This window comes from Poromitra crassiceps, assembly GCF_964638095.1.
Source record: "Poromitra crassiceps genome assembly, chromosome: 9".
Classification (NCBI taxonomy): Eukaryota; Metazoa; Chordata; class Actinopteri; order Beryciformes; family Melamphaidae; genus Poromitra; species Poromitra crassiceps.
In genome coordinates this window covers 38,676,786-38,703,945 of record NC_139630.1, presented here as the reverse complement: position 1 = coordinate 38,703,945, position 27,160 = coordinate 38,676,786, and the positions used below count along the sequence as shown (strand labels likewise).

General features: G+C 47.0%; 1 protein-coding gene across 1 annotated transcript; it reads left to right on the top strand.

Moving 5' to 3' along the window:
* The first annotated feature begins 236 nt into the window (after nt 1-236).
* On the top strand, nt 237-21,235 carry LOC310782513 (calmodulin-1). Its single transcript, XM_083643189.1, has 6 exons — nt 237-364; nt 7,028-7,058; nt 7,930-8,073; nt 17,941-18,047; nt 18,747-18,882; nt 20,130-21,235. Exons 1-6 carry the CDS (start codon nt 362-364, stop codon nt 20,156-20,158), a joined length of 450 nt encoding a protein of 149 aa, XP_083499315.1. The 5' UTR covers nt 237-361; the 3' UTR covers nt 20,159-21,235.
* Nucleotides 21,236-27,160: the final 5,925 nt, after the last annotated feature.

Sequence of the window (27,160 nt, the reverse complement as noted above, 5' to 3'; positions counted from 1 at the left end):
GAATTTAGCCTACATCACAGTCAGCCTAAAAGTGTGTGAACTGAGATTTTGGTGTGTTTACTGCACACTGAGTCTGCATACTCCTATAGTAAAGTAAGGGTTTCTTGCTGCTCAACATCCAGGCGTTTTAGCCTGCAGCGTGATTGGCATGTCATGTCTCCGGCTGGAGGCCTGCTCCTGCGCTGAATTGAAATAAGGAAGTGAGTGATCAGTGCCAGTGTGGCGGAGGGATACACAAGGCAATCCCCATTCTGGCCACGGCCAATATACACACTCCTAACCCGCTAGTGGAACTCCATCTAAGGAACGACCACACTCCCAGTCCGCCTCCATAGACCAACAAGCACACAACCCATCAGACATGGTATGTATCCTCATTCATTCTCAATAGATAGGAGAATGCATTTTAATTGCAGAAGAGATGTGACGGTAGAAGTGTAAACCTGGTGTAGCTTAATGCCTTTCTTTCCCTGTATATTTGAGACTCATTCATTGATCTCTTGTAACATACTAGGCTATTATTTTACGCAGAGGAGACAGAAAACGCCCGGAAAGCTCATATTCTCTGCTTATTTGGTTACCGCGTGGGATCAAGTGAAGCCATCGTATGGGCGGTCTTTTATTTGGATTTAGCGGATTTATTTCTGGGACGATGCCCCTCTTCAAAATGGGACAGTATTTCCATATAACTGCGCAATTCTTATGGGCTATAACGTTATGGCTAACGTTATATCAGGTCATGTTGCTGGCCCGCCATAGCTGCATGGTGCTGCAGATCGAATTCATGATCTTGGACTAGATGTAATAATACTATCAGGAATAAACTAGCAAGCTATTCCGGGTTATTACAGCATCATTCTCCAGCCATACCGTGCGTTTAGGCTACATTTTACAATCCGCTTTAGGAGCAGCAGGCGTGTTCGGACGAGAGCCCCGTGCTGACATTTCTTCTTGACAGAGCGAGCATGTTATATTGTATGTGTTTGAAAGATGGCCCGCTTTATGTCCTGTCTGTCTGTCTGTCTGTCTGTCTGTCTGTCTGTCTGCTGCTGGTCTGTGTGTGTCTCTCTCTGTCTGACCGGCCACTCGAGTTGAGGCGAGGGCTCTCCTCTCCTCTCTCGCGTTGAGGAAGCGAGCTGGCTCCATTAGGTTTCCCCTTTTCGAGGTTGCACCATCTTGCTGCCTGTCGAGCCGAGCTGAGCTGTAACAGGATGGGGAAGAATTATTGCGCAAGAGAAATCGACTATATTGGTTAAAGTGTATGTATAGTGTTGTATCCCCACCCCCCACCACCCCCCCAGTGGTGCTGCCTAAAAAAAGATATCAGACGCAGTTCCGCCTTTACTGCAGGCGCTGAAGCTTTATCTCCATGTTATGCTGGCTGATTTGGTTGGCGCTTTGCAAAATTTTCGATGGTATGCAAATGCTGTGCCAGTGCGAGTTGTCTAAGAAGCTCTTTATGACTCTGGCTACCACAAAACATCAACAGCTGTCAAGTTTGCTCGACTTTTTCCAAACCAACCCGAACGCCAAATATATGTGGATATATATCTTCTTACAGGATCATGCTCCACATCTCCAGACCTTATATTTGTTTGTAAGTCTATATTACACTGTAGTGGTGCTACCACCGATAGGCAGATGGTTTCCTGGCCCATCGGCCGCAGAGACTTTGCGAAATAAAACCAAGGTGGTGAATTAACCAATTTCACCAGATGTTTCTCTCTCTCTCTCTCTCTCTACACACACACACACACACACACACACGCACACGCACACGCACACGCACACACTTCTGTGCTGACATCTGCATCCACCTAATGAAACTGAGTCTTTCCGCTAGCGACGTCACACGAGGAGAAGTTACCCAATGGAAATGATCTGGAAGTGGTAATGAGGCCTTTAAGTTAATCCAAATCCATTGATTATCAACCTTGATGGATCATTAATGCCCCCCGAGGCAGTCGAGAAGCCCCTCCCCTCCCTCCCCCCCCGCTGTGATCAAATATCCCATATATGGTATCGAGCCGCGACGACGCCGTTTCACGTTGCAACGCCACACACACACAGTAATTGGAGTGTAAAGCGGGGATTGTCATGGAGTTAGCCTGCGTATCAGCATCGCTGAAAAGTTTAATCCGCAGACGCAAAGCCCCTTGTCCGCATCAATACACCTATTGAAGTGGAAACAGCCTCGCCCATTGAGGGGGAAGTATCGAGTAAGTAGCGGGACCGTGCTCCGGCCCGGATCCTGTTCCTGTTACGCTCGTTTGCTGATGCATGTTTAGTAACTCGGAGGACATCGGATCCACCGGCCATGAATAATTGATGGGCTCGGTGGCCCGGTGGCCACCTAGCCATGTCCCATGTTCCCCCGGTGTGTAGGAGTAGAGGTAAAAGTGCTCCCTGTGGCGTGGAGGGAGGAGGAGTGCTGCCCAGCCCGCCACCAGGGCCATATGGCGGACTGTCCTCGCCCGCAGGGTGCATGCACGGGAGGCTGGTGTTGTTTACACCCATCTCGTCTCCCTCCTCGCCCTGCAGGCGTGGCGCCGCCCGGCCCGGAGCCTCCTCTGTCTTTTGTCCCGGGCTCAAAGAGAAGAGGCCTTCCACTCTGTCCAGCTCAATGCCCCTATAGAGAGGGAGTGTGTGCTGCCTGTGTTTGTCACACGGACTCTTTGTCCATGTGTGGGAGTGTGTGTGTGTGTGTGTGTGTGGGAGTGTGTGTGTGTGTGTGTGTCACACCCATCTGTCAGCGTGACAGCTGGCTTTGCACCTTTTGCGTTGGTGAATATGGATGGAGTAGTACTGCTGAGTAGCTAGTAGCTACTTCACTATTTGTCTCTACAACTCACAACAACAATAACAGACTGGCACAAGTCACACAGGCACATACTGTAATAAAGCAACGGCTCAGAGTTGTTAAAAGGACGAAAGATATCGGTCGGCACCATTTTGCATCCCCAACCAAATTGAACCGGGCGCTTGCTTTTGGAAGGAAGCCGTGTGTTTGTTTGTAGAAGGGCACCATGATGTCCAGTAAGAGTAACAGATAACAGCTCAGTTGGCCTGGCCTTGCTCAGCTCCGCTCCGCTCGGAGCTCTGCTGGGGCCGGCTGCCGGGCAACAGTGGGAGTGGTTGACCCACTCGTGCCAGCAAGCCACTGCCAGGATCCCCCCACCGGTCCCTCTACAAGCTGCCAGGATCCCCCCACCGGTCCCTCTACAAGCTGTCGTTTAGGCTGCGAGCCCGGCGATGTACAGCCCCTCTCCATAGGACAGCGTGAACCGTGACTCAGAGGGAGTTTCCTCTGAGCAGTGTGTGTGTTAGTGTGTGTGTGTGTGTGTTAGTGTGTGTGTTACTGTGTATGTTAGTGTGTGTGTGTGTGTGTGTGTGTGTGTGTGTGTGTGTGTGTGTGTGTGTGTGTGTGTGTGTGTGTGTGTGTGTGTGTGTGTGTGTGTGTGTGTGTTAGTGTGTGTGTGTTAGGGACACAGAGAGAGAGAGATATGGAAATAGAAAGACACACAGAGGGGAAAGGCCTCGAGGAGGAGTTGGTACAGGCTGAGTTCCAAGAGCCTGGGGAAGGAGGAGGGAAAGGGACAGGAGGAAGGGATGGGCCGGTAGTGGGCCTGGTGGCGCAGCAGCGCTGTGAGGCCCAGCAGCCCTGGGTCGTAGCCAGGGGAGGATTCATAGCACTGAGTCACCCACACCGCCTCGTCCCCTCTTAGAGCAGTGCTTCTGAAAACTTTCTCACATCAACCACCCCGAAACGGACACCAATTAGAGCACGGGGTGGACCCCCATTTGATACGATTTTGTCCCAGGGTCCCCCATCTGATAAGAGATGTTTGTGTTATTACAGAAAGCGTATGAAACCCACAACCAAATAGTCATGCATTCTGTCATTGTGTTACTTATGGCTGGATTTATAGTGAAAATAAATGATTCCCCTTTTTGCTGGAGCCCCCCCTGAAACCCCCTCAAGGACCCCACTTTGAGAACCACTGTCTTAAGAGAGACAGCAGGAGACAGCAAGGCCAAGGAGGAGAGACACAGAGAGAGATGCACACCAAGACAGAGGGAGAGAGAGAGAGAGAGAGAAGGAGGAGGAGGAGGAAGAGAGAGAGAGAGAATAATATTGGTCAGAGAAGCATGTGAGCAATGTGGATTCCCCGCTCGGCCTCTCCAGCCCCGCCCTTCAACAACAGCACAGTCATTTTGTCTCTTGACATTTCACAAATCTCACAGATGGAGATGGAGATGGGCGAGAGAGGGGAGAGAGAGAGAGAGATGGAGACGGGCGAGAGGGGGGAGAGAGAGAGAGAGAGAGATGGAGACGGGCGAGATGGGGGGAGAGAGAGAGAGAGAGAGATGGAGATGGGCGAGAGAGGGGAGAGAGAGAGAGAGAGAGATGGAGACGGGCGAGATGGGGGGAGAGAGAGAGATGGAGACGGGCGAGAGGGGGGAGAGAGAGAGAGAGAGAGAGATGGAGACGGGCGAGAGGGGGGAGAGAGAGAGAGATGGAGACGGGCGAGAGGGGGGAGAGAGAGAGAGATCGACAAGGGAGAGAGAGAGAGAGAGAGAGATGGAGACAGGTGAGATGGGGGGAGAGAGATGGAGATGGGCGAGAGGGGGGAGGGAGAGAGAGATGGAAACGGGTGAGATGGGGGGAGAGAGATGGAGATGGGCGAGGGGAGAGAGAGAGATGGAAACGGGTGAGAGGGGGGAGGGAGAGAGAGCTGGAGACGGGCGAGAGGGGAGAGAGAGAGAGAGCTTGAGAGGGGAGAGAGAGAGAGAGATGGAGATGGGTGAGAGGGGGGAGAGAGAGAGAGATGGAGACGGGTGAGAGGGGAGAGAGAGAGAGAGATGGAGACGGGCGAGAGGGGAGAGAGAGATGGAGACGGGCGAGAGGGGAGAGAGAGAGAGAGAGAGATGGAGACGGGCGAGAGGGGAGTGAGAGAGAGAGCTGGAGACGGGCGAGAGGGGAGAGAGAGAGAGAGCTGGAGAGGGGGGAGAGAGAGAGAGCTGGAGATGGGCGAGAGGGGAGAGGAGAGGGGGGCAGGGAGAGAGAGAGAGAAGACAAGCACAGGCTATTGTGTGCCGGACAGGTTATTGAATCATGTCAGCTAATCGTATGAGGTTATCCATGAGCCCGCGCTGGCTGGATCGATCCACTACTCAAGCCAAGAGCACCGGCCTATTCTTCTGCCAAGGCCCAAGTTAAAGGGCATCTACCCACGTGTCATGCAGGTGATCTGATCAATTCTATCCGGTCGTCCAACGCAATCGAGTCGTTACGAAACGAAATTACATTTTCTGTCTCACTGTTGATTTATAGACTAGGAAAACCCTCTCCTCCGCACAGAGACTTGGCAGCAATGCCATGTGATATAAAGATGGCTTTGTTATGTGGCATCATGTGCTCGGCTGTATCAAAAGCCATATCATCATGTGATCAGCTGTATCCAACCCCATATCATCATGTGATCAGCTGTATCAAAAGCCATATCATCATGTGATCGGCTCGGCTGTATCAAAAGCCAGACTGCTTCTGTGCAAACACATCAACACACCGATGGGCTGCAGGAACCTGCTTTCAGGCAGAACTGGCTCCTCTGACTAATTCACAGGAAATGATGGAATGGACGGAAAATATTGGTGTGTTGAGGAAGAATAGCAAAGTTTAATAGCGACTGTGTGTGTGTGTGTGTGTGTGTGTGTGTGTGTGTGTTTGTGTGTGTGTGCGTGTGTGTGTGTGTGTGTGTGTGTGTGTGTGTGTGCGCGTGCGCGTGTGCGCGTGCGTACGAGATGCACAAGACGAGTACGTGTGCGTACTGTATGTATGCGTGTGTTCCCGTTTTGCTGCCTAGCAGAATGACGTCAGTGGTCTGTTAACAATAATCATAATAATAATAAGCCTCTCTGTTCTCAAACGGCGAAGGGAGGGCACCTGAGGGCAGGTGCCATGTGAGGGGATGTGCCATGTGAGGGGAGGTGCCATGTGTACCACGAGCCTCGCATCCACACGGTACCACTGTTTGAATTCAGTGGCTCCTTGACAAAGCGCGATGTGTCTACGTTCAACGCCTGGCAGTGGATGCAGACTTCCCAGCCATTTAAAAGCCTGTGTGTGTGTGTGTGTGTGTGTGTGAGTCACTGGCAGCCATTAGAGAGACCAGCTAGTGGAGGGAAGAAGGCTGGGGAGGGGAACCAAAACCGGCCCAAACCCAGCAGGGCCTTCTTCTCCCTGCCGCTCGGCTGCAACAGGCCCGTGGAAAAGGCTCCCCGTGCTGCTGATATGTCCTGAAACAACCTCTGCCTGCCTGGAGACGAGGCAGCACATTGTCTGGTTGCCTGGCAGTCTGGCTTTATGACTGGACCACTTAAGAAGGCAGCCATAATATTCACTCATTCTACTCTTTGTGCAGCAGCACATTGTGTGTGAGTCATTCTGTAGAAGCCACTCTCCTCAGGTGAATGACTGAAAGTGTTAGCAGCGCCGCGTCGTCGTCGTCGTCGTCGCAAGGCCGTTTCCATTATGTGTGAGATATCTCATTTAGCTTCCAAGACGGGCGTTCGGGGTCTTTAACTATTTTCCAGGGACAAAAACAAAAAAACATTTGAGCGTGCTCTCTCTATAATTCTGCGTAAATGATGCACACAAAAAAATAAATGGCTGCATAAGTCCATCCAAATATTTGGGGGAGGAGGGAAAAGGATTTCATCATCCTAATTGAAAACATCTCGAGGAGATTCTGGCTGAGTCCTCTCTGGTGACGTGTCAGCCCTGAGGTGGAGCGACCCCTGAACACTGTTCTCTGGTGACGTGTCAGCAGCCCTGAGGTCGAGCGACCCCTGAACACTGTTCTCTCAGTGTTGAAATGTTTGGTTGGTGGGTGGGGACGATGTGGACTGTGATGACCAAACACTTTGGTATTTGGAATAATTGCGTAACTTGTTTGTTTGTCTCCCTCCCTCCCTCCCTCCCTCCCTCCCTCCCTCCCTCCCTCCCCCTTTTTTCCAACCACAGGCTGACCAACTAACAGAGGAGCAGATTGCAGGTACGAACAAGAGCGTTTGTGCTCCCCCACCACTTCCCTCACAAGCCACAAGTTTACTGACATCCGGTGGATCGATGACCACCTCACTCGTGTTCTTCTGTCAAAGTCTCTCCGTCACACGAGAGAGGTGATAGAGGCACCTCTCTCGTGAGATGTCCTGTGTTCACTTGTACGTCGACTGACAGAGAACATCACAAAAGGGAATATGGGAGAGGTTGTAGGTAGGCCGTCTTCCCTCGGTAGGTCATTAGCTCTTCAGACTGCACTCAGGAAATGAGGAGCAAGAAAGACTTACAGCATAGCATGAGTCAGAACTCAAAAACCCCCATGCAGCGTATGCGGCGCACAGGCAGTGTTCCAGGGGGGGTCATGCGTCTGTGTCCGTCTTGTGATATTCTTGATAAAGTGATGCGCTGTGGGCTTTTGTACTCAATCTGCAGGCTGTTCTGTTTCTTAGTCAAACCCCCTCTGCGGCTAATTAGTTCATGCTAAAGCTCCAAGACTAACGCTCACTATTGCCTCGCACTTCAGATACCGTCGGTACCGAGAGGCAGTTCTCATACACACATTGAAGTACTCGGAGTGAAATCGGTTCGCTTTTTTTTCTTCAACTGCCAATCTTTTGCTGCTTTGCTCACTTTTGTCACAGCATGAGATAAGCTTTTTTTTTTTTTAGAGCTCAGCACATTTTACAAGTTGCGGTTTTAGTTCTTCACACTCGTGAGCCAATTTATAGGCAGCCATCCACTCCACTCAAGTCACCACACAGCCACTGTAACCACATCCCTAAAAGGGTCGATTAGCCTGCTGACCGTCGGGTCAGAACCTGGCGCATTTCGGTAACGCTAATCTAACCTCTACCCCCATGCAGAGTTCAAGGAGGCTTTCTCCTTATTCGACAAGGATGGCGACGGCACCATCACCACCAAAGAGCTGGGCACCGTCATGAGGTCGCTGGGCCAGAACCCCACAGAGGCCGAGCTGCAGGACATGATCAACGAGGTGGATGCTGACGGTCAGTATACACACAAAAAATGCAAAAAATGAGGAAGCTGTAACGCCGGAAATATACGAGTGTTGCGTCAAAGAGGTTACGTCAGGTTGGGGCCGAACAAGGAAACGGAGCTATACAATCCTTCTTGAATGGTCGCACATGAGGAAGTAGAGATAGGATCCAAATCGGAATTAGAAGTGCCTTTATTGTTACTTCCACGATTGGAAGTTGGAAACCCTCATTAGTGTTTTGGTTGCACCTGTGTTTACCCTGCCTTTTCGACACAAAATGGCCCCCGTGCAAGAGGTCTATTGCACATGGTGCACAGATAGAACCTCAAATGCATCGCTAATAGGACAATTAAGGACATAACCACTCAGTCATTGCAAAATGGTGCCCAATCCTAAGGGATAAGCTGAAGGCTGGACTGAGCCATCATAGAGTGTTAGAAATGTCCTTATGTTACATAGGCAGTGAAGATTTTCAGCTAATCTGCTGGATCTTATTCACTCTTAAGCGTGCAAAATGTCACTCGACTTGTCTTGAAAGTCCATATCTCTCTATTCCCCCGGGGAATGGGTTTAAACTCAACAGAGTGGAAGGAAAGCAGTTAAATTGTCATTGTAACGGCTTACCAACCTGCTTAGCGGTAGTTGTCATCTTAAATCTATAGTTAGCAAGAGGGAAGTATTTAACATTGTGTCAACAAGGGCGATGTCATCTCTTTGCCACCGGTGATCAAATTGACCCATCCCTGTTTACACTTCCTGTTTCTTTCAACTGAATGAACTACAACTGACACTCCTAACTGACACTCCTAACTGGAGGAGGCTAACAACGTACACACAACTGACACTCCTAACTGGAGGACGCTAACAACGTACACACCTGTCACGCCATTTCACTTTGCAGTGGTCACATTCATCTCTGCTACCGAGGTCAAACACAAGATGACAAGGACAAGAATTTGGGAGATCAGTTGAGGTCGTTACAGCTTGTTTGCAACCATGTGACACCGATGATGTCACTGGGGGGCAGCACTCCCAGAGCTACTATGGAGCATGGAGGAAAGCGAGTATGCAAGAGGGTTGGATGGCGCTCCACGCTGCAGGTATCGCCAGAAGATCGCAAAACATATCCCACCTTATTTTTGAACGCCCCACTGTAAAAAAATAATTGTGGGTACAAGGTCCGGTTTAACGTGACATATTGTTGCAGCTTGCCATTTCTTTTGTTATAATCTGCTGCAGACCCGAATTATAAACCGGAAACTGGAGTACGTTATACAAGTTATAAATATAATCACGTTATAAACAACTAACCAACGCTGGGGGTCCGTATGGAAACAGTGTTACTCGAAATGGTTCAAAGTTAAATCAATTTGGTCATTCAGTGGCGTTTTACTGCCATGTAAAGTAACTATTACGCTAGCCGCTAGCATTAGCCACAGTAGCCGACTACCCACAATGCATTACGTTATCCCAGCGCCCGAAGCGATATTTTTTTTCAGATGATGGCGAAGGCTGGAGGCACCCTCTCTGCCTGTGATTGGCCTAGCGTCAAACGTTCATCCAATCACATTCACTTGGCTATCCTGCGTCTCTTTCTACAGTCTGTGGTCAGACAGACAGCAGTTTCGCTTGCTAGCATGCATGAAAGACGCCACTGTGTGTTTATGTTTTTTGATATAGTCTGGTCTCTGGTTTATAATGCTGCCGCTACTCTTGGCAGTGCACGTATGTAGCCTACAGACAAATAAAAAAGAAAAGATTAAAGAAAGATTAATGAGAATTGATCAAGGGTTATATAAAAACAGTCTCAATGCCCATTTACTCATTCTGACACAAGAGTGACATGTATTTGAATTGAAATTATGTATCAGTATGTGGTGTTTGCCCAGCCCTTCATTGGGAAATGCAGCTTTATGGAGTGGGATCACGTGGAGATGGTCTTCAGACACTTTGATGAGATTGACAGTAAGTAAATATCGTTTCAGATATGTTCTGGATGTAGTTGTGGAAAAGTGTGTGAGTTTGGAAGAGGAGTGCACCACTAGGTGGAGACATGCATCCATAGCAGTGTTGATTTCGTAGACGAAAACTATGAGGAAAAATGTTAGTCGACTACCTATTTTCACTGGTGAAAACTAGACTAAATGTTAGGGAGGGACGAATTGGGAAGAGATCCAATCAGAAGAGAAGAAGACGTTAAACATCTGTCTGTATTGCACATTCAAACCTTAAAACAATTCCAGAATAACAGATTAATATATCTAATATATCTATATATAATAAGTTTGGAAATTCTAATGAATAGTTATGGTTTTCTTTGACTAAGATGAGATGAAAATACTTAGACACTTAGTCGACGAAAACTTGACAAAATAAAATCTGGATGAGGTTGACTAAATATAATAAGAGTTTGAGAGAAAGTGGATTATAGCTCACTCAGATAAACATGTGAATGTTGTGTGATGCAAAGGTTGTTGGTTCAGTCCCAGCCTCAGGCAATTTCTTAAAAAGTACTCACATTATAAGCTGTAGCAGTGATCCTTCTTTATCATCACCAGTAATTTGAACACTGATAGAGATAAGCTGATGAAGGAGACTAGTCAGTCCCTGACTCTAGCTCAACTCACTGGTACAAATCTCACCTGTCTCACTCTTTATGCTGTGTTATTGTCAGTGTGAATACAGTGTGTAGAAATCAGAAGTTTACTCCCAACAGCTCATAGCTCAGTCGGCTGAGCGGCTGTGTCACTGTCTCTGTCTGACAGGTAGACTGTTGGTTCGATTCCCGATGGAGGAGACATATTACAGCACTGCCCTGTCTTTAACATCACCAGCGTAGCACCTCCTACAGGCAGATACACAGAGCGACACAGCGCCTCCTACAGATCCACAGAAATGGAGACTGTGGACAGACTGCAAAGAGATCCAGACATGTCATATACTGAGTCTAGAGCAGTTTTTCAAAATGTTATCTTTACACCTAGCAGCAGCAATGGCTCAAAGCTACAAAGCATACTTCCGATGTCAGTAAAATGTCAGCTCTCTGTGGTTTTCTGTCTCATAACCCTCAGCTCATGTCTCTGCAGAGGTCAGGGGTGGAGAACATCCCCCCCCTTAGATCCAGGTAGTGCCAGCTGAACGGGATTAGAACCCACAACCTCTGGCCCCAGTGTCTCTGTGTGTATTATTCCTTCACACCACCAGCTGCCCTTCACACTCACAGCTCTTCTCCGGGCGCTCTTGTCTCTTCCGTCTGCCTGTCACCAGTCAAAACTCACTGAGGCTCGAACCCACGACTGCAAAAGTGGCTGAGGTCTCAATATTGCCAGGCAGCAAGCCTACTCTCTGTGCCACCAAGTCAGACTGATTGAATAAGGTTTTCTCAGGGCTTTAAATGACTCTTTCCTCTGACTGTCGACATTCAAAACTGACTGAGGATCGAACCCACAACCTCAAAAGTCACTGAGGCTCAAACCCACAAGCTCCAAACTGCTAGATCGCAATCCAACTCTCTGAGCTAGTGGGTCATAGTGATTAAGACTAAGATTAAAGTATAGTCTTTATGCATCTTAAAATATGTTTTGAAGGGACCTTTTAAGTTGAATAGTATTTGAATTATATTAATATGACGTGAGTTTCTATTCGCCTTGCACAGAACACCTTTTACTTTTATACTTGAGTACATTTCAGAGCCTGTACTTTTTTCCTTTTACTTGAGTAATTCATTTTTACACAAATAACTGTACTTCTACTTAATCAGAGCAGCAATGTCATTAAAATTGGAATGACAAGAAAAAATTACATGTCTGTGCAATAGGCTAAGTAGGCCTAAATAACTCAGATATAGGGTTTGCTATTGTAACGTTCCATATAATGAAGTATCTCATGCTTGTTGATTTAATGATTGTTTTGCACCTGCTGCTCACGTTTGAGATACTTCTGGCTCACCTGGAAAGAAGGTGGGAGCAGCCGAGTACAGTCAGCCAATCAGAGGCAGAGAGGGGCGGGTCATGCCTTCGCCATCATGGGGGAAAAAATATTGCACACCCGAACAACACGGCTGTAGAGCAGAATGGCTCTGCTGTAAAATCCTCATAGACGTTTTTTTTTTGTCAAGTTAAAACAGTCTATTACACCGGAAGCGGAAGAAGCACCCATCAGGCATCATGGCAGGTAGAAATAAGGTGGATAGGATATGATCCATAGACAATGAAGAGAAGTGAATTTTCCAGCAACTTGTCAGATTTTGCTCATGCTTTCTATGTAGCATGCTGCTGGTTGGCCCCCAGCATGATCACGTGGTTTGCAAACAAGTCAATGGTCTCGCCCCGGTCGCCATCTTGACGCCGTGACATCACCTGAAAACAACCTATTGGGGAATCAAACCATATTTTCACATTCGCATTTTTCCGCAGGATTTCAAATCATAAAAGCCTCTGTTCCAAACGCGCCGGGAATTACGCCGAGCGTCCATCACCGGCCCATCTCGAAGCTGATTTCAACGACGTCGTTGCCTCCCTCGCTCAACTCTGTGCCGACTGTCCAGCCGGCGACTTTTTCAGATGACTTGTCCCTGTGCTGTCAGCACTTGAGTCACTGTGCGTTTCACTCCATCATAGTTGACAATGTCAAGAGATATGAGCAGGAGGTGCTGCTGCCAATGCTGCTGAGGAGAGCGGCCTAAGTTTCAAAAGGCTGTCACGGTGTTGGCACCAGTGTGCTGAGATCAACATGATTCAGACAGACAGGCAGATTCTACTTCTCCTCCTCGCCCTGTCCTCCTATCCCACCCTGTCCTCCTCTCTTCACGCAGTCTCTCTCCTCCACTGCGCTGCTTACGACCGAGAGAGAGACAGATAGTAGAGAGACAGATAGTAGAGAGACAGATAGAGGAGGAGGAGGAGGAGTATAGCTCACTACCTGGCCGTCCTTGGGCTTTGGGGGTCGGGGAGGTTGGCTGCCAGCGGGCCGCTACCCCGCGGTGCTGCGCTGTCAGCTTATAGGATTTCCTAAATGGGGCCACATTGATCAGCAGAAATCAATCGCATCGCAACTTGGCAGCCCCTTTATTGAAACGTCCTCCCACTTCCACCCTTCCCCGCACACACACACACACACACACACACACACACACACACACACACACACACACACACACCCATACACACACACACACACACACACACACCCATACACACACACACACCCGTACACAAACACCTCCCCCCACTTTCCCTGTTACGCCCAAGTACAAGCATGCACGCTCAAACCTACACAAACACACACACACACACACACACGCAGCACGCACGCACACACACCATCACCAACATCCCCTTGTTCTGCCTCTGCCTCCCTTGGCTGATGCAATCTAGGTCAGACAGCAATGAAGCTAGTAATGGAAAATAAAAGTGGTTACATAAGGCCTCGCTGCGCTCTGCACATCCAGTACCCACAGAGGAGGCAGCCATGAGCCTGTCAGCTGGCCCATTGAAAATCAGCTTTATCTAGCAAACAAGGATGCTGTGGCAATGAATGACAAGCAATGAACGATGGGATGGTTTGCTTTAGCCAGATAAAGAGAGCTGTTAAAAAGGAATGGGATTAAAGCCAAGACACCACTTTATCAACAGCATCAATGATGCTATCAAATGAGCTAATACTGGGCGATTCAAATCATCGGCAAAATTGCTGCTGTTTATCTTACAATTACACAGACGTGGATACTAGCAAGCGTCAGCTGCTTCAAATTATAAAAGACTGCCATGCTTATTCCGCTTGGCACGCATACAGACCAGGCAAAAGTACAGATCCTTTCCAAAACATTAGAATATCATGGAAACACCATGGATGACCGTGGGCTTCAGCGGATTGTCGAGCAAAGACCATTCAAAAATTTGGCGGAGATTCAGAGGGAGTGGACTGAGGCTGGAGTCAGTTATAACTGAGAAGTAACTGCTGATTTTCTTCACACTATTCTAATTTCTTAAAATACTGTTTTGGGGGTTTTCTGGAGCCGTAGACCAAAATTATGAAAAATGAAACAAATAAAGGCTAGAAATATTTCACTTTGTGTAATGAAGCTGTAATCTATGAAAGTTTCACTTTTTGAAAGGAATTAATGATATTCTAATTTTTTGGAAAGGATCTGTATATTTGAGTATGGTTTCAAGTTAATATGTCCTTCAATTAAAACACCCGAGGCATGAACATAATAGGAATAACTTGCAAGACAAGTTAAATGATTTAGTTACGGATTCAATATTTATTTAGTCCAGACCAAAATACTACCTTTAGTCTAACCACAGCAGGTCCAGGTCCAGACCAAAATACTACCTTTAGCCTAACCACAGCAGGTCCAGACTAAAATACTACCTTTAGCCTAACCACAGCAGGTCCAGGTCCAGAACAAAATAGTACTTTTAGCCTAACCACAGCAGGTCCAGGTCCAGAACAAAATAGTACCTTTAGCCTAACCACAGCAGGTCCAGGTCGAGAACAAAATACTACCTTTAGCCTAACCACAGCAGGTCCAGGTCCAGAACAAAATAGTACCTTTAGCCTAACCACAGCAGGTCCAGGTCGAGAACAAAATACTACCTTTAGCCTAACCACAGCAGGTCCAGGTCCAGAACAAAATACTACCTTTAGCCTAACCACAGCAGGTCCAGGTCCAGAACAAAATAGTACCTTTAGCCTAACCACAGCAGGTCCAGGTCGAGAACAAAATACTACCTTTAGCCTAACCACAGCAGGTCCAGGTCCAGGTCCAGGTCCAGAACAAAACACTACATTTAGCCTAACCACAGCAGGTCCAGGTCCAGAACAAAACACTACCTTTAGCCTAACCACAGCAGGTCCAGGTCCAGGTCCAGGTCCAGAACAAAACACTACCTTTAACCTAACCACAGCAGGTCCATGTCCAGAACAAAATACTACCTTCAGCCTAACCACAGCATTCGTCATCATTATACAAGCCTGCCATTCTAACCTCAGGCACACAAGGTTGCTTATAACACAGGCGAACGCGTGACCACACACACACACACATACACACACACACACACACACACACACACACACACACACACACACACACACACACACAAGTGCACCGAGATGCCTCTGTCTTCTATAGTTTGCGTCAGCACCTCTTCCATCTCCCACTCGGTTCACTCCTTATATCCTCTCCTCTCCACATCTCTCATCTCCATCTCTGTCTACCGCCCACTCCCTCTCTCTCTCCCTCCCTCCCTCCCTTTCTCTCTCGTTCCCTCTTCATCCCTCCTTACTTCTGTCACTCCCCTCCCTCCCTCCTCCACAGTAGCAGCAGCTGGCCTCAGGTTCAGTTGAGCACAGCAGATATCACTCTAGCCCCCCTCCCCTCCCCTTCCCTTAGTCATGGTTCCTCCGGTGATGGGTTCCCAGCGGTAGTACTGTCCTCCTTGAAGACTGGGGACTTCCCTTCCTCCCAGCCCCCAGTGGCAGCATGTGCTCCCTCGGCGCTGCTGGGCGTCTCTCTGTGTTAGATAACAACTCCTCCTTAGATTGTTACCCTGGGCCATTAGATCACCATCTGCCCCATCACATTACCGCTTGTCTGCTCGTTCACACACACACACACACACACTCTCTTCATTCTCCCATGCTCTTGTCCCCTCTCTCTCTCATCCCACCGAGGCTCTTCCTTTGGTTAATCCGAGTGTAGCAATCCCACCACCCCTCTATTCCCTAATCCTGCTGGGTGCTTTGCCCTCAATGTCCCTTCCCCTCAAGCCTGACACCTGCACATCCCCCCCAGCTGTTAATTGTACAGTTGCAACAATTAGTCAATTAATCAATTAATTGATCGACAGAAAATTCATCGCCAACTATTTTTTAAATCAATTGTTTCGTCAAATTTTTTAAGGAAGGAACAGTAAAAGTCTTTCATTCCAGCTTCTATTTTCTGTTTCTTTAGTCTTCTGTCTGTGACAGTAAACTGATGACCTTTGGGTTGTGGACTGTTGGTCAGGACAAAAGAAGACATTTGAGGATGTCCTCGTGGGCTTTGGGGACTGTTTAGTGATCTGCATTTTTCACCATTTCGTGACATCTTATAAACCAAACGACTAATCGATTAGTCGAGGAAATAATCGACAGATTAATCGATAATGAAAATAATCGTTAGTTGCAGCCTTAGTTAATTATAATACAGACCCCCCCCACACACACACACGCCTACCTGCCTCTTACAACGATTAATTCCTTTATCAAACAATCCCACCCACTCACAACGTCTCCAGCAAGGCTCACCACCATCATCCAGCTCACCACCATCATCCAGCTCACCCCCGCCCTCCCTCCCTCCCTCCCTCCTGCGGGTGAGATCACAGATCCTTCCCCCCCGTCAAGAGGCCCTGATCCCCGGGTAATCCTGCCTTGACAACAGCAACATGGATATCGATCCTGCCACACTCATACACACACCACTGACACAGCGGCTGGCATTTACCACCAGTGTCACCACCACCACCACCACCAGTGTCACCACCACCACCACCACCACCAGTGTCACCACCACCACCACCACCACCACCACCAGTGTCACCACCACCACCACCACCACCAGTGTCACCACCACCACCACCACCACCACCACCACCACCAGTGTCACCACCACCACCACCACCAGTGTCACCACCACCACCACCACCAGTGTCACCACCACCAGTGTCACCACCACCACCACCACCACCAGTGTCACCACCACCACCAGTGTCACCACCACCACCACCAGTGTCACCACCACCACCACCACCACCAGTGTCACCACCACCACCACCAGTGTCACCCCCACCACCAGTATCACCACCACCACCACCAGTATCACCACCACCACCACCACCACCAGCATCACCACCTCCGAATGGTGTCTATCCCACTGCTCTCACTTTGGGCCCACACACAGACACGTGAAGGCAATGAAAGAGGGATGAAGTGAGGGACTCTGAGGATGGACAGAAGAAGCAGAGATAGATGAAAGGAGGGGAGGAGGGAGCATCTGGATTCTTGCAACCTCCCTCCGTCTCCTCCTCCCCCCCCCCCCCCCCGGCTCTCCAGGCAGGCTTTCTGACAGCGGCAGCAGAGAGAGAGGAGCCTTTGATTTATGGGCGGCCCGCAGAAGGCCAGGCTGTATGTGTCTGCATTATGGATGACTGGCCTCCCTGCAATCCTGCTGTGCTGTGTAGAACATACGCAACCTCCTCCTGGCAGCCAGGGCTTCCCCCGAGGAAGAGGGGGAAACACGCCCTCGCGCACATACATGGACTTCCCTCTACTGAAACACGCCCTCGCGCACATACATGGACTTCCCTCTACTGAAACACCACCCTCACGCACATACATGGACCTCCCTCTACTGAAACACCACCCTCACGCACATACATGGACTTCCCTCTACTGAAACACCACCCTCACGCACATACATGGACTTCCCTCTACTGAAACACCACCCTCGCGCACATACATGGACTTCCTCTACTGCGGCAGCGGCAGCTGTTTACGCCAGGAAGGAAGGTGTATATACATACAGAAATGATTGGACGGGTGTTTCCCTCTCTGGCTCATGCTGCACTGTCATTGGCAGGAATGACTTAAGAGGCTGGAAAAACGATGTCCCATATACTAGAATGTAAATGGTAGAATTAGGTTTCACACATGGAGGAGGGGGAGGGGAGGAGGGGGGTGGTCACCTGAACATAAGGACCGGTGGACCGAGTGAATATATCAGCCAGGTGCTTCTCATCAACTGCTTGGTTATTAATATCCGTATCTCAGCTTTTAAGTCGTTGCAATTGAAGCTGATGAAATGTGCCCGTGTGATCTCCCCTTCCAGGTAATGGAACCATTGACTTCCCTGAATTCCTCACCATGATGGCCAGAAAAATGAAGGACACAGACAGCGAGGAGGAGATCCGCGAGGCCTTCCGGGTATTTGACAAGGTAAGCACTTTTGAATGCTCATCACAGGAATAAGAATAGCGAATAGCGAACGGGGATCCTAATAAACTAAACTAAACAGGAAGTTTAGCACAGTAGCACGGCCATGCTTGGCAAGCTCGATGCAATGTCACAGGTCTAACTTAACTTTGTATAATCCATTCTTAAGACCTCAGAAAGTCTATGTTCCTGCGTTGGTATCAGCTAATGGCGGATGCTTTAAATAAACATTGTGACCCTAAGGAAATGTCACACTTGAGAGGCCGGTTCAATACTAAATAAAGTGGCGCTGACGTCAGAAACATCGTCATCAGATATACCCTAGTGATCCTGACTTCCCCCTCACCTGACGTCAGAAACATCGTCATCAGATATACCCCAGTGATCCTGACTTCCCCCTCACCTGACGTCAGAAACATCGTCATCAGATATACCCCAGTGATCCTGACTTCCCCCTCACCTGACGTCAGAAACATCGTCATCAGATATACCCCAGTGATCCTGACTTCCCCCTCACTTGGTGCCTGTTGCTATGTCGACTCATTAATGGATCCAGTGGGGATTTATTTTATTTGTTTATTTTTTATTTTTGCCTCGCTACATCAACCTGTGGGATTGTTGCATTTCTCCCATTTGACGCCGTGTTGTGTGTGTGTGTGTGTGTGTGTGTGTGTGTGTGTGTGTGTGTGTGTGCGTTTCCAGGACGGAAATGGCTACATCAGCGCCGCAGAGCTCCGTCACGTCATGACGAACCTGGGGGAGAAGCTAACAGATGAGGAAGTGGACGAGATGATCAGAGAAGCAGACATTGACGGAGATGGACAGGTCAACTACGAAGGTAAAAACAACAAACGACGACAGCAACAAAAACACGGAAAAAAACAAGCAGGAGGAGCTAAAAGATGGGTGTTTGTAGGAGATATTTTGTTGAATACAAGGTTATGGAAAGGAAACTAATAGCATTTTGATGATGCACATAGAGTTTTAGTGTCTAGTCCATGATGAGCAGAGAGGACAGGACACTTCATTTTCCAAGCTGTGTCTTTCTCTGATAATATTAGTGATTAGATAGAGGCTATAGATGTAATATTAGTGATTAGATAGAGGCTATATATCTAATAGTGATTAGGTAGAGGCTATAGATGTAATAGTGATTAGATAGAGGATATAGATGTAATAGTGATTAGATAGAGGCTATAGATGTAATATTAGTGATTAGAGGCTATATATGTAATATTAGTGAATAGAGGCTATAGATGTAATATTAGTAATAGTGATTAGATAGAGGCTATAGATGTAATATTAGTGATTAGATAGAGGCTATAGATGTAATATTAGTGATTAGATAGAGGCTATAGATGTAATATTAGTGATTAGATAGAGGCTATAGATGTAATATTAGTGATTAGATAGAGGCTATAGATGTAATATTAGTGATTAGATAGAGGCTATAGATGTAATATTAGTGATTAGATAGAGGCTATAGATGTAATATTAGTGATTAGATAGAGGCTATAGATGGAGCCTAGTAAAATAGAGATGGGACAAAGCCATCCTAATTATCATCACTTTTCACTTTTCACTTTTCTTTCTTGCTGCCTCTCTCTCTCTCTTTCTCCCTTCCCCCTACTGTTGGCCCCTCGGCATTACATGAGAGACTGCGCTCAATTTCTAGAAAGCTGTTGATATATTATGAACAGTCCATAAGTCTTGGCCAAAAATAATATGTACTCTTATGGATGCCTGCCCTGTTATTTATTCATTTAGTATGTGTGTGTGTGTGTGTGTGTGTGTTTATCATCATCATTGCTCCAACAACTGTAACCACAAGGCAACAGCTTTTTAATCAAATGGGCTTAATGAGATGGACATGGAAAGCCGTTTGGAAACGGGACACTAATTAGGATGTGTGTCCTGAACCTGCTCAAGTTGATTAAAAAATTAATAAAGCATTTAACAATTTAGCAGGTGACTGCCCCTCCTGGCGACGGGCCAAAGTCTCTGCCCTAAACCTGATGTCCTGTTTGTCTTTTTTTTTGTCCCGCCTCTCTCTCTCTCCATCTCTCCTCCTTTCCCTCTCTGCAGAGTTTGTACAGATGATGACTGCAAAGTGAAGCTTGCCCCGCCCCGCCCTGCCCCCTCTTAGAAGAAAAACAAAAACAAAAAACAAAACACAAAAAATCAAAAATGTTTTACTTACCTCTTGGGAAAAAAAATGTTCATTTATTCATACTGTTTCTGTATAGAAAATAATTGAATGTTGAAATAAAATATCCTTCTGTCCACACAGGAAAATATAAAAAAAATGTACAAAAAATATCTGCATGAAAATGACGGTTAGTGATCCTGTCCCCTCCCCCCCCGGAGATCAGTTTAGCATCAGTACTTAACAAGAAAAAGAATAACAACATCCCTGTAACTACTACCTTCAAACTTAAAGCAAAAGCATTTGGCGAACTCCTCCCAGTTCCATTTGCTCGTGGTAAATGTCTGGGCTGGCCATCTCTTCTCTTCTTTCTCTCTGTTTTCTGTTCTTCATGCATGCAGCTTGAGACCGGAGCACTAACCCCCATCCTCCCCATCCTCCCTCCGGGCTACCAGAGCGTGCTGAGTCCACTATAAGCTGTCCTCTTGTTGGTTTGGTACAGTTTTTTTGTATTTGGAGAGGAACCTCTGTTCTGTTAAGATGAGAGAATATACCAGGTTCTAACTCAAGCGTAAAGTGGAATGGGACTTAATTGTATGCTAGATAAAAAGAGAAAAAAACAAAACAATGTACAAAAAAAAAATATATACATTTTCAAATGTTTGGCATGTTCTTTTTGTTTTTGTTATGTTATTTGGACGGCCATCTTACTAGTCGTGCGCCCCCGCCCCTTTCAAAGAGGGGGGGACATAAGAGTCTTACGGTGAGCTTTTTCTTTTCTCTTTGTTTTCGCTGAGATGGAGTGTCCTCTCTCCTGCGAGAGAGAGTCACTGGCCTTCACTTTGTTTTCTTCTTCTGTTGTTTCTCGACTCAGACACGAGCATAGTGAGGGGTGTACTGTGTCCGCAGCGCATGCTGTTGTTCAGAGTGTCGGCACACCAGTCTTTGCGACTGTTCATCTGAGTTCAGTTTACATTCATTCCAAGTTGTACATGCTAGTCTTTATTTTATTTTGTTTTTCAAATAAAAAAGACCATGAACTTTACCGCGTCTCGTGTCGTGTCGTCATTCCGAGTCACTCGAGTCGGACGGCCCGATTGTCTCTAGAGATGATCCACAAAGATAGCATGTAAGATGTGGGGCCAATGGCGTAATTGTTTAGCAAACAAACGCTGAGACAGGTAGGGCCTGTAGACTGTCTTTATTATGTGGAATTGTGTTGTTGGGGAACAGCTTGGACTCTAGTTTATTTCCTGTGATTAGCAAACACTAAACAGGAAGTAGGCGAGGGTCCATTTAGAATGTTGATGTCAAGTTGAAACGGTCTATATATAATACTGTGTGTTCCATTGCATGGCAGGGAGGCTGGGGAGAGGCAGCCGAGCAGGCAGTGTTTGCTCTCGCTCAGCCGTGGATATACATACACATCTATGACGCCTCTCCTCTCTCTCAAGACCCAGCTGGTTGCTAAGCAACAGGAACATGCTGTAGCTGGGGTGTGTGTGTGTGTGTGTGTGTGTTTTTTAAGGCAAGTGGGAGTTAGAATAAGCCCTCCTGCTGGTGCCTAGGACTCAGGCCACAACTGGAGTGTTAGCTTTCCACAGGACAGACGGGCAGGTCACAGCCATGCCTCTGACATGATGAGTGCCTAAATGTCCAAAAAGTCAAGTAACATTGTTTGACCATATTTGGGCTGGGATTTGACCATGTTTGGGGAAGGAGTAAAGATAGGCTGAGACGGCCCTGCACACACACATACACATACACACACACCCCTACACATACACACACACACATACATATACACACACCCCTACACATACACACACACACATACATATACACACACCCCTACACATACACACACACACATACATATACACACACCCCTACACATACACAGGGACATCATTTAGAAGCATCATAATCTAGATGGGGGATTCTACTTTTTGTCCAGGAGAAAGTACATGAAAGTGATCTGCATTCCTGATACACTTTGTGTAGATCTGTTCTGAATGATGTCCTTTAGCTGCGGTCGAAGGAGCCTGGACAACGTTTTAAACTGATCAACCAGAGTGGGAAATGACTACTGTCATAGTAGTGGCAAGTTTTTGGGGTCAACCGTCACAAAACTTTGGCATTACAGAAATCAATTTGTCTTGTCAAATAATGAAGGCCCGTTCCCACTTAGAACGATAACTATAAAGATAACTATAACTGTTTAAAAAAATCACTCTGAGATGGAACCAAGAATTGTCATAGTTGTCGTTTTGGATGTTTATAGAAATATATAAACGTAGCACTTTTATTTTTGCTCCCATTTTTCAGGCGTTGAACAAAAATCTAAGCCGACTTCTATGCACACAAAGGGCTTACTTCTCTCAGATGTTGTTGACAATTTGTTGAAATCCGCATTTGTGAGCCAAAATAATCCACCCACCTGCAGAAATGAACCTATTGTTGTACACATCTTCCCGTGTTATAATAACCACGTCATAATAAGCATGTTGTCACCACGGGCTCACTCACACGTTCCGTTTGAAGGCAGCATAACACATTGGAGACGGCTTATGGAAGTGAAATGAACATTCAATTCACAGGCAACAGCTCTGGTGGACATTCCTGCAGTCAGCATGCCAACTCACAACATGTTGACATCTGTGTCACAGTGTTGTGTGATCAAACTGCACATTTTAGAGTGGCCTTTTATTGTGACCAGCCCAAGACACACCTGTCTGTGCAAAAATCATGCTGTTTAATCTGCCACACCTGTTTAATATGCTACACCTGTCAGGTGGATGAATTATTTTGGCGAAGGAGAAGTGCTCATTAACCCAGATTTCAATACATTTGTGAACAAAATCTGAGAGATGTGTGCATAGGAGAAGGTTGTACGAATGAAAAATGGGAGCTGCGTTTATACTTTTCTTCAGTATAGTGGGGTCCTTCTGACCGAGGTTCAAGCAGGGCCGGCCCTAGCCATCTGGGGGCCCTAAGCAGGATATAGATCAGGGGCCCCCTCCCAGGGGCGGGGGTTTGGGGGCATCCGCGCTGGAAATACTTTTAAGTAGGGGGTGCTGTAAGGAGGGGACTCTCGGTGCTGCCCGCTAGGGCAGCGCTGAAGAAAATTTGACGTTTTTGGACTTTTAGCCATATTTAGAAGAATATTTAAAACAAACAAACATGACAATGACGCTCGTTTGTAGCCCTATCAGTGTCAAGCAAGCGTGTAGAACCCAGCAGCCATAGGGGTTGCCAGGTCAGTTAAACCAGGGGTTCCCAACCTTTTTTGTGCCAAGGACCGGTAGATACATGCAGGACCGGTTGTCAATTTTAATGGTTTTAGGTACATATATATTTACTCACCAGGTGGCGACAAAAGGTAATAACTTTTGTGTTGTATGTAGCCTACAGTATTTATGTTTTTGTTTAAACTACAAGCATAAATAAACGTCAACCTATGTTTTAACTACCACACACAGCCTATAATATTATAGCCTATGTTTATTTAAAAAAAAAAAAAAAAAAAAAAAAATTGGGGGCCCCCCCAACTCCCGGGGCTCTAGGCAGCCGCTTGGTTCGCATATAGGGCAGGCCGGCCCTGGGTTCAAGCATGAAGATTCAGATATGTCACCCTACGATATATCACCCCCATACGTCCTCGGCCCCCCCCCCTCCTCCATATTCTCAATATCCAATCAGCCCATGACATCTGTCAGATACGACATCTGTCCATCCCCGTCTGCGAGCCAATCACCGAAGAGGACGGGAGTAGTATATTGTATATAGCCGAGGTTACCACACGTCACCACACATCCTCTTCTGGATTGATCATCTCAGTGGCTGGTCGCATCTCGGGCTGTTTGTCTTCACTGGAGCGTTGTTTCGCCTCACCCACCTCCCCAGTCCACCACCAACGTCTTGACTCCTGAAAAATTCCTAGTCTGCTTCGATGCCCTCCTCTCTCACCACAAGAGGAGCGTCATCTTATTATGGAGTCATACGCCAAACCTAATTGCCATGCGATTTGCTGAACAAAGCTTGCTTGTAAAATCTTACCCACTGGTCTCTCATGATTGAAGTTAATAGTTGTACTGTGAGAGGCATTCTATTTACTTATAATGATTAATAGTAATAGACTAGAACTATAAAGATAACTATAACTTATAGTTATCTTTATAGTTATTCTAAGTGTGAATGGGCCTTAAAAGTTAGTTTCCCCCGAATCCCTCCCCAATGGATGCTGTCTGAGCTCTTCTCACCAGATCAGATCTCACCAGATCAGATCACTGTGACCAGTGTTGTCCTTGAGTCCGTGTCCTGGACACATTTTCAGGACTTATCACTCGACTTGGACTTGAGCACTGATAACTTGGACTCGAGCATTCATGCATTTGGACGCAGAGGTTGGAGATGAGGACTTCGGCTTGTTAATTGTTTTTTTTTATATAATAGGCCCTAATAAATATAATTCATATAATTAATCATTTGGCGTTAATTGATTTATTTTTATATAATAGGCCCTAATAAATATAATTCATATAATTAATAATTTGGCGTAAGTTATTTATACCTATATTGATACAGTGACATTCAATTTCGTACAAGGGCAGGCACTTGTGTTCCACCTACATGTTCATGTTCAGTAACTCTGGACTCGGACTCAGGTAATGGGGACTTGACTTGGACTCTCTCTTCTTTGGTGACTTGGACCTGGACACTGCGGACTCGAGATGTGACTACAACACTGACTGTGGCACTGTACCCCACGACTGCAGCATCAACACATACAGACACACACACACACACACACACACACACACACACACACACACACACACACACACACACACACACACACAGACACACAGACACACACACACACACACACACACACACACACACACACACACACACACACACACAGACACATACACATTATGCAAGGTTGAACACATGCAAGGTGCACTCTGACATACACACATTATCCCATACAAACACACACACGACACATGCACACATGGTGGACAGGTGGGCGACTGAGCGGAGGACAAGCCGACTGGGACCCAACTTCGCTGGTAGGTCCGTCCGTGCCGCCGCCCAACACGTCAACCAGCCAATGAGGCGAAACTAAAGACTGTCGGCCAATCCCTGGACAGAGAGAGGGAGACGGGGGTAGTTGCAGGGGCGAGGTTAGGGTGCAGTCTGTGGCTGGCTTGTGGGTTCCCTGTGAAAGGCCTCCCCTCCTCTGGGCATAGGAAGGGGACACCTGAGCACCCTGGGGGTTAAATTAAGCACATCAATATTTCAAGTGTAAATGAAGCAGCACACTGCGGAGGCAGTAAGGCGAGAAGGATTGACCGGGCAGAGAGACCGGGACCTATCACATATCAGAGAAGGATTGGATTGACCAGGCAGAGAGACCAGGACCAATCACATATCAGAGAAGGATTGACCGGGCAGAGAGACCGGGACCAATCACATATCAGAGAAGGATTGACCGGGCAGAGAGACCGGGACCAATCACATATCAGAGAAGGATTGGATTGACCAGGCAGAGAGACCAGGACCAATCACATATCAGAGAAGGATTGGATTGACCAGGCAGATATGTTGTGTGTGTGCGTGTGTGTGTGTGTGTGTGTGTGTGTGTGTGTGTATGTGCTTGTATAGGTCAATGAGAGTATGTCTATCAGAGGGTAGGTGTGTACATCCTGCATGTATTAAACCTCACATAATGTTGTACGAGTGTGCATGTGTGTGTGTGTGTGTGTGTGTGTGTGTGTTAGAAAGTGCTAGAAGCTGCTTCCCCATATTGATGTTGTTCCTGGCTCAGCTCACCTCATCAGGTCTACTCTACTTCCCTAACCTGCTAATGCAACTACACCAACAAACAAGGCTCCGTGTCACTACACACATGCACAGAGCGCACACACACACACACAACACACACACACACACACACACACACACACACACACACACACACACACACACACACACACACACACACACACACACATTGGTACAACTATCTTAGTGAGGACATTCATTGACATATAATTCCCTAGCTTAACCCAGGGCCCAATGGGTAGATCGTGATCTACTGGGGTATCAATAAGTAGCTCGCCAAAGAAATCCAAAATGCATTTATTTATTTTAATGCATAACACATAACTCATATAGCTAACTCACATTATAACATGATTACGGTAAATCATGTAAAATAAATCGTGTTAAAATGTGCTAAATATGTACAGTATGGAGGGGGGCAAAGGGGACAAGAAGTAGCTCATGGCTACTTTTATTTTTTGTAAGTAGCTCTCAATCTAAAAAAAGGTTGGGTACCCCTGCCCTAACCAAACCATCACAAATGCCTAGCCCCAAAGCTAAACCCAGTTCTAACCTAACCATTAAAACCAAGTCTAACCTTCAAACAGCCCGTTGAAGGTGTGAGAGAAAGTGAGGACCGGCCAAAATGTCCTCTTTTTCCTATATTGTCACCGCCATTCCATTTCTTGCGCCTTCTCCTGGCTTACATTTGCTCATATTTTAAAAGGGAATTAACAGACCAATTCTCTCTCAAATGAAGCTATGGTGTAACAAGCAGCGCTGCACTGCAGTACAGAAGAGGGAGTTTTATGGAGGGTTCATACATGTAACACACACACACACACACACACACACACACACACACACACACAAATACACATCAACATTCAAACTCGCACTTTAACATACACACACATCTTACTTTTGGAGAGCTCTCTGTATTATTCCTTTGTGTATAATGACTGCCTGGGCCTCACCTGGGGGAAACACAACAACTTCCTTCTTTCTTCATGATTGTATTTGATCTTCTTCTTTAAAAGCCTCCCTTCCCCACTCTCTCTCCCCCTGTATTCTACAGACTGAAGAAGCACAGACACCTACAGTCATTAGCTGTATTCTGCACACTGAAGAAGCACAG

What these genes read in the sequence shown, in the direction of transcription:
- LOC310782513 (XM_083643189.1), top strand. An exon ending in AACAGAGGAGCAGATTGCAG is followed by an intron (nt 7,059 to 7,929) that starts GTACGAACAAGA and finishes ACCCCCATGCAG; the next exon opens with AGTTCAAGGAGGCTTTCTCC. An exon ending in CAACGAGGTGGATGCTGACG is followed by an intron (nt 8,074 to 17,940) that starts GTCAGTATACAC and finishes CTCCCCTTCCAG; the next exon opens with GTAATGGAACCATTGACTTC.